The following is a 14,865-nucleotide window of genomic DNA, read 5'->3' as shown; positions in this document are numbered from 1 at the left end:
CCCAGTGCCTGTACTGACCGTCGAGGCTGGGAGACGCAGGAGATGGGAAAGCAGAGGGGACTGGAACTCAGATGACAGCTCAATCTGGCAGAGGAGCCTGAGAACAGGCAGGCCAGAGAAGGCAACCCCAGGACGGCCTCAGGAGAGACCCCTTTATTGTGCGACCACTAAGTTGCATCCAACTCTTTGTGACCCCATGAACTGCAGCGCACCAGGCTTCCCTGTCCTTCACTGTACCCCAGAGTTTGTTCAAACTCATGTCCATTGAGTCAGTGATGCCATCCAACCATCTCATCCTCTGTCGTCCCCTTCTTCTCCTGCCCTCAGTCTTTCCCAGCATCAGGGTCTTTTCCCATGAGTAGGCTCTTCATATCAGGTGGCCAAAGTATTGGAGCTTCAGGTTCAGTATCAGTCCTTCCAATGAATATTCAGGGTTGATTTCCTTGAGGACTGACTGGTTTGATCTTGCAGTCCAAAGTATTCTCAAGAGTCTTCTCCAGCACCATACTTCGAAAGCATCAATTCTTTGGTGCTCAGCCTTCTTTATGGAGAGATCCTGAAGCATCCTTTAAGTAAGGAAAGGAGAGGAGAAGGGAAACAGATGGACCAACCCAGCCCCCAGTCCCTGCTCCACAAGGTCCAGCCAGCAAACTGAAGGGAATGCCCATTGGTCACCATACCAGGAAGAGCCTGTATGCAGATGAAGGAGGAAGGGAAGAAAAGTCTAAACTTGAGGCAGAAAAGAGAGCTTAACTCCCACAAGACAGGCCGTCCTAGGCAGTATGTCCCTCAGGCAATCAGTCAAGATGAGCATTTGTTCATGGGTCAGAAAATAAAAACGCAAGTGTACAAATGCGCCCACTCTCAGGCCACAGAGGAATTGTGAAAAGCACCGCCCTTCAGGCACCACGGTCTGCAAGCTGGAAGTCTCTCTCCTCCTCCATGGCCCTGCCCAGACTCGAGGGGCCAGAGACCCTCAGGGAAGGAAGAGGCACGGATAGGGGACACTGGAGCCCACCCCACGCTGGAATGACAAGATTGCGGGGCCCTGGCCTCAGCACCCAGATCCCAGTCCAGGAATCATGGATGGTACAGTCCCAAGGGGACCACTCAGGACAGAAACAAGTAGAGCCCCAGCACATGGATCAACACCAGGGCCAGAGCTCTGAAGCCAAGGCACCTACTGGTCCCTCGAAGTGGAACCCTGAGCTCGAGGTGTTCCAGCAGGGTCCGTCCCCACTGGGTCTCCACAAAGGGTAGGAGGACACTCACCCCGTGTGGCACCTGGCCTCTGGGTTCCCAGCCGGGCCCTGCTCCTAGGGACTCCCAGCTCCTGGATTTCTGGGGCCTTCCTCAGCCAGGGAGTTGAGGATGAGGCCAGCAGGGTTCACAGCCTGCCCTGGGGGTGCCCCAGGGGACAGAAGGAGTGGGAGACATGGGAGCCTGGAAAAGGGGCCAAGGAGAAGAGAAGGAGGTAAGGAGAGGTGAGGGGGAGGACCCAGGCAGGAGGGAAAAACACAAGGCAGGCCCAGAAAGGAGGCAACCAGACTTCCCGGAATCACAGAGCCGGGGGTTTGGGGTTTGGGCTCCACCCCTACTCCAGCCCTTCCCATCACTGCCAATCGCACTGACAGCCTGTCCTCCTCCTCCACCCTCACCCATCACCCCACCCACTGGGACCCACCCTTCCTGCTCCCAGAGAAGCCTCACCCTCCAGCACCCATCCGGCATAACCCTCCTCCCCTAGTCAGGGCCAGGTGAGAGTTGAGAGGATGGGACCTTCAGGAGCTGTGTCCAGGGGCACGGTCTGGGTCGTGGGGTGGAGTTGGAGCGCGGCCTCTTATTGCTCATCATGGCCTTGTGTCCACTCTGAGACCACTCTGGACCCAAAGCCAGTCCAGGCTGTGGGAAACAAAACATCAACCAAGACTTGGCAGAGTACAGGGGGAGGTCTGTGGGTCTCCCCTCCCAGCCTCTTATCCCCCACTGTCTAGCTCATGCCAGCCTGCAGCTCCCAGGCAGCTCTCAGTTGCTTCTGGGCATGCTGACAGGTGTCCCGGTGTGAGATGGAGCCGGGGGGTGGTTTGCTGTGTCTTGGCCATAGCATCGTGGACCCTGCCCTCAGACACCACAAGGGTGTGACTCATAATGTACTCCATTTCTTTTTGTGCACGAATAATTCTCCATTGTGTGGAAATAACACATTTTCTTTATGCATCCATCAGCTGATGGACATTTGGTTTGTTTCTACCCTTTGGCTATTGTGGATAATGCTTTTATGAACAAGTTTTTGTGCAGATGTGTGCTTTTTTCCCCACAAGATATCAAATATGTTAATATTTCCCTGTGCTATACAGTAGGTCCTTGTTTATCTATTTTATACATAGAAGTGTGTATCTGTTAATCCCACACTCCTAATTTATCCCTCCCCTGCTCCTTTCCCCTTAGGTAACCATAAGTTTGTTTTCTATGTCTGTGCATCTGTTTTGTAAATAAGTTCATTTATCATTTTTTTAGATTCCACATATGCCACATAAGTAGTATCACATGATATTTGTCTTTCTCTGTCTGACTTCACTCAGTATGATAATCTCTAGGCCCATCTATGCTGCTGCAAATAGAATTATTTCATTCTTTTCATGACTGAGTAACATGCCATTGTATATATGTACAATATCTTCTTTATCCATTTATCTGTCGATGGACACGGGCTGCTTCCAAGTCTTGCCTATGATAAACAATGCTGCTACGAACATTGTGATGTGTGATCTTTTCTAATTAGAATTTTCATCTTTTCCAGATATATGCACAGGAATGAGATTGCTGGATTCTATGGTAACTCTATTTTCAGTTTTTTAAGGAAACCCATACTGTTCTCCATAATTGCTGCACCAATATATTTCCATCAAGAGTGTGGTTCCCTTTTCTCCACACTCACTCTAGCATTTATTATTTATAGACATTTACTTTCTGACGATGGCCACTCTGACTAGTGTGAGGCAATGCCTCACTGAAGTTTTGACTTTTTAGCAAGTTGACTATGCTGGGTCCTCCTTGTTGTTCAAGGGCCTTCTCTGGTTGCAGTGAGCAGGCGCTACACCTCTCTTCTGTGTGTGGGCCAGCTTCAGTCGTTTCTCTCTTCTTGAGGACATGGCCTCTAGGGTGCATGGCAGCAGCAGTGGCGGCACATGGGCTCAGGAGTTGTGGCACACAAGCTTAATTGTCCCATGGCATGTGGGATCTTCCTGGACCAGGAATCGAACTGTGTCCCCTGAGCACTGGCTGGCAGATTCCTAACCACTGCACCACCAGGAAAGTCCCTTTAGCTTTGGTTTGCATTTCTTTAATAGTTAACAATGTTGAGCATCTTTTCATGTGTCTACTGCCAATCTGTATGTCTTTGGGAACATGTTTTCATATCTCTTGAGTACATACCTAGGAAGGGAACAGTTTGAGAAACTGTCAGATTGTTTTCCATAGCAGCTGCACCATTTTACCTCCCCACCAGTAACACATGAGGGTTCCAACTCGAAATCCTCACCAACACTTGACATTGTCTTTTTCATTCTACTCATTCTAGTGGAAATGAGGTGGGATCTCAATGTGATTTTCATTTGCATTTCCCAAATGACTACTGATGTTGAGCATCCTTGTGTATGTTTATTGTCTACTGGTATATCTTCTCTGGAGAAATATCTTTTCTGGTCCTTTGCCCATTTTTTAATCAGGTCATTTGTCTTTTTACTGTTAGGTAGTAAGCTCTTAAAATATTTTAAATACAAGTTCCTTATCAGATATATGATTTGCAAATATTTTCTCCCTTTCCATGGGTTGTCTTTCCACTTTCTTGGTGGTGTCCTTTAAAGCACAAAAGTTTTTTTTTTTTAATGTTAATTAAGTCCAATTTATTTTTCTTTTGTTGTTTGTGCTTTATGGTGTTGTACCCAAAAAAAACCATTGCCAAATCGAAGGTCACAAAGATTGACTCCTAAGTTTTCTCCCAACAATTATCTGGTTTTAGCTCCTACAATTAGGCCATTTTGAGATAAATATATTGAGCATCTTTTTGTGTGCTTACTGACCACTAATATATCTTTTTTGTTTTTATTTATTTTTAAAAGTTTGTTTATTAACATGTACTTATTTTTGGCTGTGCTTGGTCTCTGTTGCTGTGAGGGCTTTTTCTCTACTTGCGGAGAGTGAGGGCTACCCTCTAGTTGCAGAGCATGGGCTCCGCGTTGCGGCAGCTTCTCTTGTGGCAGAGCTCAGGCTCTAGGTTGCCTGGGCTTCAGCAGCTGCGGTGATGGGCAGCTGCGGTGATGGGCAGCTGCGGTGATGGGCTCACAGGAGTGGCAGCTTGTGGGCTCCAGAGCTCAGTAGTGGCGGCACACAGATTTAGTTGCCCCATGGCATGTGGAATCTTCCCAGACTAGTGATCAAACTCATGTCCCCTGCATTGGCAGATGGATTCTTTACCACTGGACCACCAAGGAAGTCCTATCTACTTTTGTATCTGGCATTAGATAGGGTTCCAACTTCATCCTTTTGCACATGGATGTCCACTTGTCCACTGGTTAAAGTAACCATTATTCTTTTTCCATTGAATTGTCTTGCCATCCTTGTCAAAAGAAATCAACAGACCATAGATATATGAGTTTATTCTAGACTCTCAATCCTATTCCAGATCTATGTGTTTATCCTTTAGTCACACTATACCCACATTTATGCCAGACAATATCCGCTCTGATTTGACTGGTATAACAGTATAGTTAGTTTTGAAATCAGGAAGTAGGAATCCTCCAACTTTGTTCTTTTTCAAAATTGTTCTGGCTCTTCTGGACCCCTTACATGTCCCTACAAATTTAATTTTTTATTTTTTATTCTTTTTTTTAAGGTAGCTGGAATTGGAATAGGTACTACATTGAATTTATAGATCAATTTGGCATATACTGCCATTTTAACAATATTAAGTCTTCAGTCCCATGAACATAAAACATCTTTCCATTTATCTAGATCTTTAATATTCTTCAACAGTAGTTTATAGTCTTCAATGTTCAACTCTTGTATTACCTTTTTAAAAATTTCTTAGTATGTATTTTATTCTTTTAAAATATGAATTTTCTTTCCTAATTTTATTTTGGGATTGAACATTGTGAGTGTAATGAAACATGTTGGATTTTTGTATCTTGATCTTGTATCTTGCAATTTTGCTAAATTCATTTTTTAGTCTAATAGCTTTTCAGGGATTCCTTGGGGTTTTATCTATACAAGATCATGATATCTGTAAAAAGAGGTAGTTTTACCTACTCCTTTCCTATCTGGGTACCTTTTGTTTCTTTTTCTTGCCTAAGTGTCCTGGCCAGAACCTCCTGTACAATGTTGAATAGAACACTCTTGATTGTTTCTGGTCTTAGGGAGAAAGCATTCAGTTTTTTGCCATTAAATATGTTAGCTGTGGCATTTTCACAGAGGCCTTTTATCAAGTTGAAGAAATTCATTTCTAGCCCTAGTTTGTTTAGTGTTTCTAGGAAAAAGTACTAGATTTTGTTAAATGCTTTGTGTCTGCATCTATTGAAATGATCATATACTTTCTTTGTTTAATCTGTTAATCTGGCATATCACATTGATTGAATTTTGTATTTTGAACCAACTTTTTATTCCTGGAATAAATTTTGCTTCCTCATAATGAACCCTTTTTTACGCTGCTAAATTTGTTTCACTAGTGTTTTGCTGAGGACGTTGCATCTGTATCCAAAACATTTTCTCTGGCCTTAGTATCAGGGTAGTTACTGGCTTCACAGAGTAAGTTAGGAAGAATTCCTTCCTCTCCTATTTTTTGCAGAAGTTTGTGAAGGACTGGTATTAATTCTTCTTTAACTGTTTGATAGAATTTACCAGTGAAGTTATCTGGACTGAAGGGACTTTTGGGGGGGGGAACATTAAAAATTTATTAATTTATTAATTATTCTCTTTAATTGTTACAAGTCTATTTAGAGTTTCCATTTCTTCTTGAGTCAGTTTCGGTTGTTTGTCTTTCTAAGAATTTGTCCATTTCTTCTGGTTACCGTTCACTCGGTACACAGTCATTCATAGAACTCCCTTATCAGCCTTTTATTTCTACAAGATTAGTTGTAATATCCACTCTTTCACTCCTGATTTTGGCAATTTGAGGTTTCTCTCCTTTTCTTGGTCTGACCACTGTTTTTATAACTACAACCTTCCTGCTAACTGGTATTCTCAAGTTTCCTTAATCCAAAATCAGAAGTATAAATCACCTTCTACCCCATCATATAATTTGTTTAGGGTTTACCACCTGTTTCTCCCACCAGTATAAGCTCTACGATGGCAGGCACCCTCAACTTTGTTCACTGTTTCCTAAGCACGCAGAAAATGCCTGGCAAATGATACGTGTGCAGGCAGATTCGCTGGATGCGAGAAGGAATCTGAAGCAAAGCAAAATAAACCAGAAAAGTTGCAAATAGTAACAGTAATAATAACAGGAATGATCTTAAAGCTCTAAACATGTGCAGCCCAATACAGCAGCCACTGCTGGTGTGTAGCCCTAACAGCCTGAAGTGTGGCAGGTCCACGCTGAGATGTGCTGCAAGTGTAAAAAGACACAACAGATTCCAAAAACAATATGTTTTTAAATTTGAGATAGCTTAACAATAATTTTTGTATTGGCTATATGTTGAAACAATATTTTGGATAAACTGAATTAAATACATATACTACTAAAGTTCTTTTTAGGTTTACTAAGTTTCTTTTTAGGTTTTTTCAAGTACCAGAAAATTTTGAATTACACCTATGCCTGACATTTGTGGCTTAAGTTTTGTTTCTTCTAGAAAGCTCTGCTCCAGATGACTTGGATAGGGTCAAGGAGTAATACTGAGTTTCTGAAAAAAGGAAGGCAAATTCCAAATGCATGGTCAAGTAAGGCTCTTACAGAGCCCAGGGAGGGAGCAGGCGCAGGCACCTGGCCTTGCGCACAGAGGTCCCTTGCAGGGTCTGAGTCTGCGCTGCCCACTGATCACCACTGAGGGGCAACCACTCTCCTTGGGTCTGATTCAGCAGGTCTGGGGTGGGGTCTACAGGTGCAGCCAGGGGCTAGGATGCACCACCCTGATCGTCTTCTTCAGCAGTACTGCTCCCAACTAGACCAGAACTCTTTACCCGGAAAGCCCCTAACAGATGTCTCAGATCGAACCAAGGGCTTTGAAAATCAGGCTGCATGCACCTCAATGTACAAGAACAAAAGCCACATGAAGAACTTCACTAAGAAATGGGCAAAATGCTTCAACCTCTTGGCATCCAGCTCTGTGGCCAGCACCCAAGTCATGCCACCCTTCACCAGGTGACAGGACAGGTGGCCACTCAGGCCAGCCATCTGAGACCCCCGAGACCACCAGCACCTCCTGCCCCCAACCACCTGAAGGGCCCCCATCTTTTAGTGGGTGACATAAAGCCACTTTGTTGGGCACCACTATGCACTGGGCATGGTTCTAAGCCCTGGAATTCAGCGTGGGCTGAGTGACAGGGAGGCAGGAACTGCCCTTGGCTCTTCACTAGACACAGGCACCAACCTGGATATGCCCAACACCATGGAGGGTGTTACATCCAAAAACAGGACACCGTTCCTGTTTCGTGGTAATGGTCACAGCATCTCCCCGACTCAGGGCTCACTGGCTGCTCATAAAGCAGGGAAAGGAGGTGGTTCTCAAATTAGGCCTGTAGAACAGCATGGTTTATGTATTCTCCAAAAAATGTTCTTAAATCTATGCCGAGCTATTGCCAATCTGTTCCTGAATTCAACAAAAGCTTGTATCTGGCTTAACAAAGAAGCATAACTTTAGTTATTTTCGGATCATTATGTCAATGCAAAAAAAAAAAAAAACAGTCCACCAGGAGTTTTGGCCACTGAATGACCTAGTGACCCTCTAACCTAGGAGACAAAGGCCACCCAAAAGTTAAGAACCTAGGAACACCACTAGTGCCAATAAGGATGTTTTCATTTTAAACAGATTCAGATCTTTATATGAATAAAATATACATTTCTCTGTAACATGCCAATATGGTAATTTTTGGAAAACCAAGTTGATACATAATGCATTTTTACATTTCTACACTAACAAAGTGACTTGCAGCTGTGAAAGATGCTTTAAAAATAACTAAATCGGATTCCATTTTGAGGCGGGGAGAGAGAAGGAATTAAAAATTTTGAAAATATATTTGAGATCTCCAGAAAGGCCTCATCTCTTGCCTTGGACCAGGTGGCCTCAGAGAGCAGTGGGAGGGACAAGATGCTTCCAGGGAGCAGACACTGTTCATGTCACCTCCACTTGCTCTTTCTTATTAAAGCATTTGATAAATTCCAGGCAACTCAATATGGACTCTCTAAGGGAACCATCTCTGATAGAATGTCACTTTAGGTAGAAGAAAGAAAATCCAATACTGCATCTTTCTTGCCTAGGCTCTTGGGGGATTCTTCAAATCAAAAAAAAAAAAAAGGAGAGGGATATGTTCTTGGCTTCTTTTTTGATCAAGACCCCTGTGCCCCAACCCAGGACCCCACCAAGAAGTGCTCCTTCATCCACCACGATCATGCCCTCCTGATAACCCTGGGAGCCCCTGTTTCAAACACAGCATCCTCTCTTCCCTCTGTCTTGTCAGGGAACGGGTCCCCATTTGGGGTTTTAAAAATAAGGCCACCACATATACATCCATCTCTTGATTCTAAGAGAACTGGCAGGCACTTAGCTGTAAGAAAAGTCTCTCTGACATGAGGGATCATCATGAAAAAGTGTTAGTAGCAAACGAACTGCAGAATCACATATATGGTGATTCCATTGTGTTTTAAAACCATATATATGCGTGTGACATATATGCATATATACAAATGTGCACATATATACGCACCACACATATCCTTATACTAACATTAAAACAGGCAGGCCAGGTTCCTCTGTGGAATGAATAAGCTTGAGCATGAAGGAGTCGCATTCACTGCACATAGTTGTGTATTGACTTTTCTTTTAAGATATTATCCCTGTTGTCTATTTAATCATTAAAATCAAATAAGGCTTGCTGGCCCCAAATGGGGGTACAGTATTGGTTCCCACAGAGGGACAACCACAGGAAATGATGTCTTTATAAAAAGGAGCCATAGGGCAATGCCTTGTGCTGGAAAAGCACAAAGAGGGCTCAGCAAGCAGCCTGTTAAGGACAAGTGAGACCCTGAGAAGCCCAGGGTCAGAGTGGACCACAAGCGGGCCATGAGTCAGAGAGTGGAATAATTGCCTTTTAAAAACACAGAATGGAGCTTCTGAGAGAAGCGGAAGGTAGATTCTAGTCAACAGCCTAGACTCAAACCCTAGCCCCATGTGGAGTGTCTCTGAGTCTCAAGCACCTCTTCTCCAAACTGGGAGTAATCACGGTACCTATTTCACAGATCAAGCATCTTAATGTAATAAGCACCATTTAATTGCTAGCGACTGTTACCAGGAGAGAAAGAGTGCAGGTAGCAAGCGCAAGATATATTCTTAGCTCTCAGCAAAGTAGGTTATGGTATAAAAATACCGTTCAATAGTAACTAAACTAGCCTCACCTTCATGTGCATCTCACAGCAGCCTCAACATGTGCGACTTCTTCTCTAAATACCCTACATTAGGCATCTGGACTCCAACCCCAGGGGCCAGCCCAGCGGGCAGAAGCCACTGGCAGGTTCGCTCACCCCTTCCTCACGCGTGCAGGAAACTCCACTGTGGGCAGGGCCAGACACCCACCCGCCTTTGTGTCAGATGGTGCCCAGTGACACGTGAAGACAGAAGCAGGGAGAGGCTAGGTGGGGGAGGAGCAGGAAGCGGGCATGAGAACCTCTCCAAGGGAGCAGCCAGGGGGATGAGCTGTGGGGCCATCAGAGGAGGGGGGATCAGCACTGGCAAAGGTCCTGGGGCAGGAAGCACCCGATGTGCCTGAGGGCGGGAGAAAGCAAACACAGTGATTCCTCCTCCACCCGAGTCCTCTCTTCCCTGGCAACCAGGCTTTGGCGCTCAGGAGGCTCACCATCGATTTGCTCTGAATTTCCTGAGTTTATCTATTAACCACCAAGCAGGCTGGTGGCTAGTGGAGAGGACGTCAAGAAAGCACAGAAGGTGGATGGTGATGATCCTCCCGCTGAGGGGTCACACCCCAGGACAGGACCTCCTCTCCCCCAATTGGGGCACACTGGATAGAGTCAAGGACACACCAAGGTCAGCTCGAGGCCTGCCTGAGGTTCGGGGGAAGCTGGGAAGGATAAGGGTGCCCTGGACTGGGAGTTGGGGGCCTTCCTAGCTGACGAGGGCACGTTGTCCACTCTCTCTGAGCTGCAGTTCTACGTCTATAAAATGGGGAGGGGGAGTATGGGGGGGGGGTTCCCGAGCAACTCGAATCAAATAAAATCAGGCGTTCAAAGTGATGTGCCACTTAGAGGTTGTTACAATGGGGCTCACCTTCTCTCAAGGGGAGGGGTCCATGAACCCCTGAATTACATCCAAAGCCATGTGGGAGCTTTCTCCTGGAGAAGGGGATCACTCAGATTTTAAAGGGGATGATTCCCCAGAGTCTAAGCTCCGGGAGCCTGAACACAAAATGCACAAAATTCCTACCCGACAGACAGCCAGACAAGGAGGCCAGCACCAAGCCCAGGAAAGGGGCTGTGGGGGAGTGGGCCCAGGGGAGACCCAGAGGTCCAGACCCCCACTGGCACCCCGACCACCAGAGACAAACTCTGAGGAAACCCTCGCCCCTGGGCACCGGCAAACCCACGGTGGGACTGGAAGAAACACTGGCAACATGGAGACTGCCACGAGGAGAGGAACACAATGTACTACAGGTACTACAGTCACTACACAGAGCAGCAGCGAAAGGCCAGACAGTGTCCCCACACACAGACGCCCGCAAGACTGAGCTGGGGAAAGCGCAAGTTTCCAAATTGTATATAAAGTTAAAAAGAAGACACCCCCAAAGAATCCTGTATGCTAGTTGTGACTCTATCTGTGTGCAAATGAACCAAGAGTCTAAAAGCATAAATCTGAACACATCACAGTTGCTGGCGGAGAATGGTTACTTAACATTTCTTGGTAAGGCTTTATTTCTGATATATTTTTTTAAAGAACTCTAAAGAACAGGGAGGCCTGGTGTGCTGCAGTCCACGGGGTCACAAAGAGTCGGACAGACTGAGGGACTGAACGGAACTGAAAGCCAAAATGAAAAAAGAAGAAACGGTTTCCAATTCCAGGTAGAAGAGATACGAGTGTTTATTTTATTACTCTTGGAAGTTCTTTCCATTTAAAAAAATATATCCAATATGAAACATTTTTAAACCATGTTGCTGGCCAGTTCAGTGTTGGGCTGAGTGTTCCGCAGCCTTAATCCATAACTGTCTGTAACTTAAAGCCAAAGTTAAGGCTGTTACCTGTATGCTGGTGTTGGAGAGCTGTGCCCTGGCCAGGCAAGGAAGGACAGAACCCCAGAAAACAGCTTTTCCTGGCCCTTGAACCCAAAGCCCAGGCCCCCAAGGGCTGATCCCACGCAAAGACAGCGGGGAGCGGCGGGCGGTGGGGCGGGGCGGGGGCAGGGGGAACAATGAGGTAGAGAAGGCACGGGGCAGGAAGGGGACAGTCCAGTGGCCATGTCACGCGAGCAGCTGTGGGCCTGTGGCCCGACCCTTCCCGGGCAGGGAGCTCAGTGTCGCCTGACTGGTGCCAGGGGCTGCAGCTTTAAATAAACTTGGACTCATCCACCTGGACCAGGAAGCAATACCAACTGTGTGTCAGGCAGGCCAGGCATTGTCAACAACTGCCGACATGGCCACTGAGGACCCCAGCCCTGGGCCGAGGTGGTGGCCCCAGTGCCAGACCCTCCCTCCTGACACCTGCCCCATTGCAGCTCCCCTGCACTGGCCTGGCCTCCTCCCCACCCAGCGGGGCTATGAGAGGCCCCTGGGCATCCCTCAGTGGGCCTGGTGCCTGGAGGCTCTGCCAAGGGGTGCTGGGCCAGCCCATGGGATGGGGTACCTTTCCCTCCTCTCCCAGGCCCCTGGTCCCCCTCAACAGCCACGCTTCCTCACCTAATCAAGCCTCAGGCCCCCGGCTTCCTTTCCACAATGGCTCACACTCCTGCTGACAGGAGAGGAGCCTGGCTTCCACTGCAGGATCTACCCCCCCCCACCCCAAAACCCTCCCCGAAGGTAGTCCCAGGGACCTCCATCCCCCAGTGTGGGTGTGGATGGCAGCAGCGAGGACAACCAGTTGTGGCCGCTGGAACTAGAGGCCTGGGGTTGGGACGACCACCCTGCCAGGCCGCTGGCCCAAAGAGGTTCACAGAAAAGTGAAAGAGTGGTCAGTGGAGCCAGCTTCAGGCAGAGGAGACAGGGTGAACAGGACGAGGCACTTCTGCAAAGGGGACCCGGGGTGCCTGGCGGGAGGGCCTGGGCACAGAGGAACAACAAGAAGGTCCTCTAGAATGGGGTGACCTTCCTCCCACTGCCACCCCCTGCTTTGTCCCCATCTGAGAACCACCAGCCCATCACCCTATCCTCACAGGCTTGGTCCCAGACAAGCCCTGGAAGCTTCCTCAGGGCCTCGGGTGTACATACAATCTGGGTGCTGGACTCCTCGCCCCTTCTCTGCTCTGCTCTCCAGGCCCCCCTGCCCTGGGGACAGGCACCCAACCAGCCCCCACCTGAGGGCCGAGGAATTTCTGAGTCCCCAGGGCCCAGCCTCCTCCGACCCCATCATGGGCTTCCTCCATTCCACTCCTTCACTCCTCAGCCCCCCAGGCCTGACTGCCATCCTGCCCCACGTGCAGGGAGAACTGGGGAATTCACACGCCCCCACACTCCTCCCAGCTCTCACCCACAATTATCAATGATCAGCATCCCTCGCCAACACAAGGTATCACCACAGACGTTTCTTAATAAAGAGGGGAAAAGGGATCTGCCGCTGGAGGTGTAAGAGGAAACCTCGCCAGCGCCCCCACCATGCCAGAGGGATGGGGGAGGATGGCGGAGAGCGGGGCTCTGGCCGCCGCCAAGCTGGAACCGAGGGATTTCAGGAGTTCTGGAGCCAGACCAGGAGATGCCAGGTGACGCCACCTTGATTCACAGAGTGGAGACTCCCAGGCCAGAGAGGAGCCCCCGATCGGATTCGGGGTAGAGCCCGGCGGCAGAGCCCCGTCTAGGGCCCTACACGGCTCACATCGGTGAGCAGAGCCCAGGAGCCACCTGTTCCCTCCACGAGGCCCCACCTGAAAAGAGCCTTCAAAGTCCGTCCTGTTGCCTCCCCACAAATAACTCTACAGAACTGCGCCCCCACCCACCCCCACGACCCTGAAGGCCATCAAGCTCCCACCTCACCTCCTCATCTTCACCCCCGTGACCTGATCCCAGCTCCCTGACCTCAGCCCCCAGCTCGCCAGACTCCTCTTTCCAGAAGGATCTGGGGGGAAAGCCTTCAGAACCCCAAATCTCCTGAGGACCCACAGCAGAGGCTGTTCCCACGCGGCGCGGAGCGCAACGGGCACCCCCCGCGTAGATGAAGCCACGCGGAGAAGCAGGCGCAGAGCAGGTCCCGCCGCCCCCGCGCCCGGCCGCCCGGTGGGGGTGGGGACAACGTGGCCCGCGCCGGGGACGCCACTCCGGGCCAGGGCCGCCCCCTCCCCCGCGCTCTAGGCCCCGCGGCCGAAACCGCGCGCGGCTCCTCTCTGACCTCCCGCCGCCAAATGCGTCACGTCTGCCGGGCGCTCCGGGGACACCTGCTGCCGCCCCCGCTGCGCCGAGCCCCGCGCCTCGAGCCGGGGCCTCCGGTCCGGCGATCGTGCCGGACAGGGCCCGGTAGGGCCGCACGCGCCGCTGTCCGGCGGCCAGGCCCCGGGGCTTGGGGGTCGAAGCCGCGCGGGGCCGTGCGCTCCGGGCCCCGAGCCGGGAGCAGCCGGGGGCGCGCGGGGCCGCAGTGCGCCCGGAGCCGGCGGCGCAGAAGGTCTGGGTCGCCAGGATCACCACCCTCGGAGCTCAGCGCCCTCCGGGGTCCCCGGCTCGGCCCGCACGCGCCGCAGCTCTTACTTGCCAATATCCTCGTAGAGCTGGTACTCGTCGGTGAAGCGGGTGCAAGTCACCGTGGTGGCCATGGCGGCGACGGGCGGGCTCGGCGTGCGCTCTGCTGCGCTCGGGCGGCGGCGACTCCGGCTCCCGCTCGCGGGCACGGCGGCGACACGGGCGCGGGCGCGGGCGACACCTCGGCTCGCGGCGCCGAGCGGGGGCCGGGCTGGGCTGCGCCGGGCGGCGAGCGCACGCGAGATCTGCGCGCTCCGTCCCCGGCAGGAGCGCGCCGCACACCTACGCGCGGGGAGCGCGGGCGCCGCTGTCGCCGCCGCCGCCGCCGCCGCCGCGCCCGCCCCGCCCGCCGCCCCCTGCACGCGCCCGGCACCCGCACCCGCACACGCACTTAAGCCCTGCGCCGGCACCTACACCCGCACTCGCGCCCTGCACACGCTCTCGCACCTACTCCTGCTCCGGCATTCGTACCCGCGCCCTCGCCCTGCACGTGCGGCGCCGGCACTCGCACCCGCGCCCAGGCGCCTGGGGCCACGCACACGGGCAACCGCTGGCTCCCTGAGCTGGCTTCTCCGCTGCCTCCTGGCGACCCCCTTGCCGCGCGCACATACACAGGGAACTGCACGCAACGAACCCAGTCCCCTTTCTCCTCTGAAGGCCTGCTTCGACCTGGACCTCAAGAGGGGACGCAGGTGCACATGGGAGGGGGGAGAGCCCTCCCTCTACAGACTCATTCCTAACAGCCCCACGAGGACATGCACAGGACTCCCCCT

The 14,865-nt window shown here is 50.6% G+C and overlaps 1 protein-coding gene across 15 annotated transcripts in view; it reads right to left on the bottom strand.

Moving 5' to 3' along the window:
- Positions 1–14,425, bottom strand: part of CAMK2B (calcium/calmodulin dependent protein kinase II beta) — a 91,031-nt gene extending 76,606 nt beyond the window's left edge. For 13 of the 15 annotated variants that reach the window (XM_069586893.1, XM_069586892.1, XM_069586891.1 and 10 more), the window contains exon 1: positions 14,102–14,413. In XM_069586893.1, coding sequence (XP_069442994.1) covers positions 14,102–14,166 — 65 coding nt within the window. In that variant the 5' untranslated portion in view covers positions 14,167–14,413. Of the gene's footprint in view, positions 1–14,101 lie in introns of all 15 variants that reach the window. The other 2 variants (XM_069586884.1, XM_069586895.1) reach the window with 2 other exon arrangements.
- Between the last annotated feature and the right edge of the window lie 440 nt (positions 14,426–14,865).

The sequence above is a fragment of the Ovis canadensis genome, chromosome 4 (assembly GCF_042477335.2).
Source record: "Ovis canadensis isolate MfBH-ARS-UI-01 breed Bighorn chromosome 4, ARS-UI_OviCan_v2, whole genome shotgun sequence".
In the NCBI taxonomy this organism is placed as follows: Eukaryota; Metazoa; Chordata; class Mammalia; order Artiodactyla; family Bovidae; genus Ovis; species Ovis canadensis.
The sequence above is the reverse complement of the archived record's forward strand: the minus strand, read 5'-3'. Positions and strand labels throughout refer to the sequence as shown.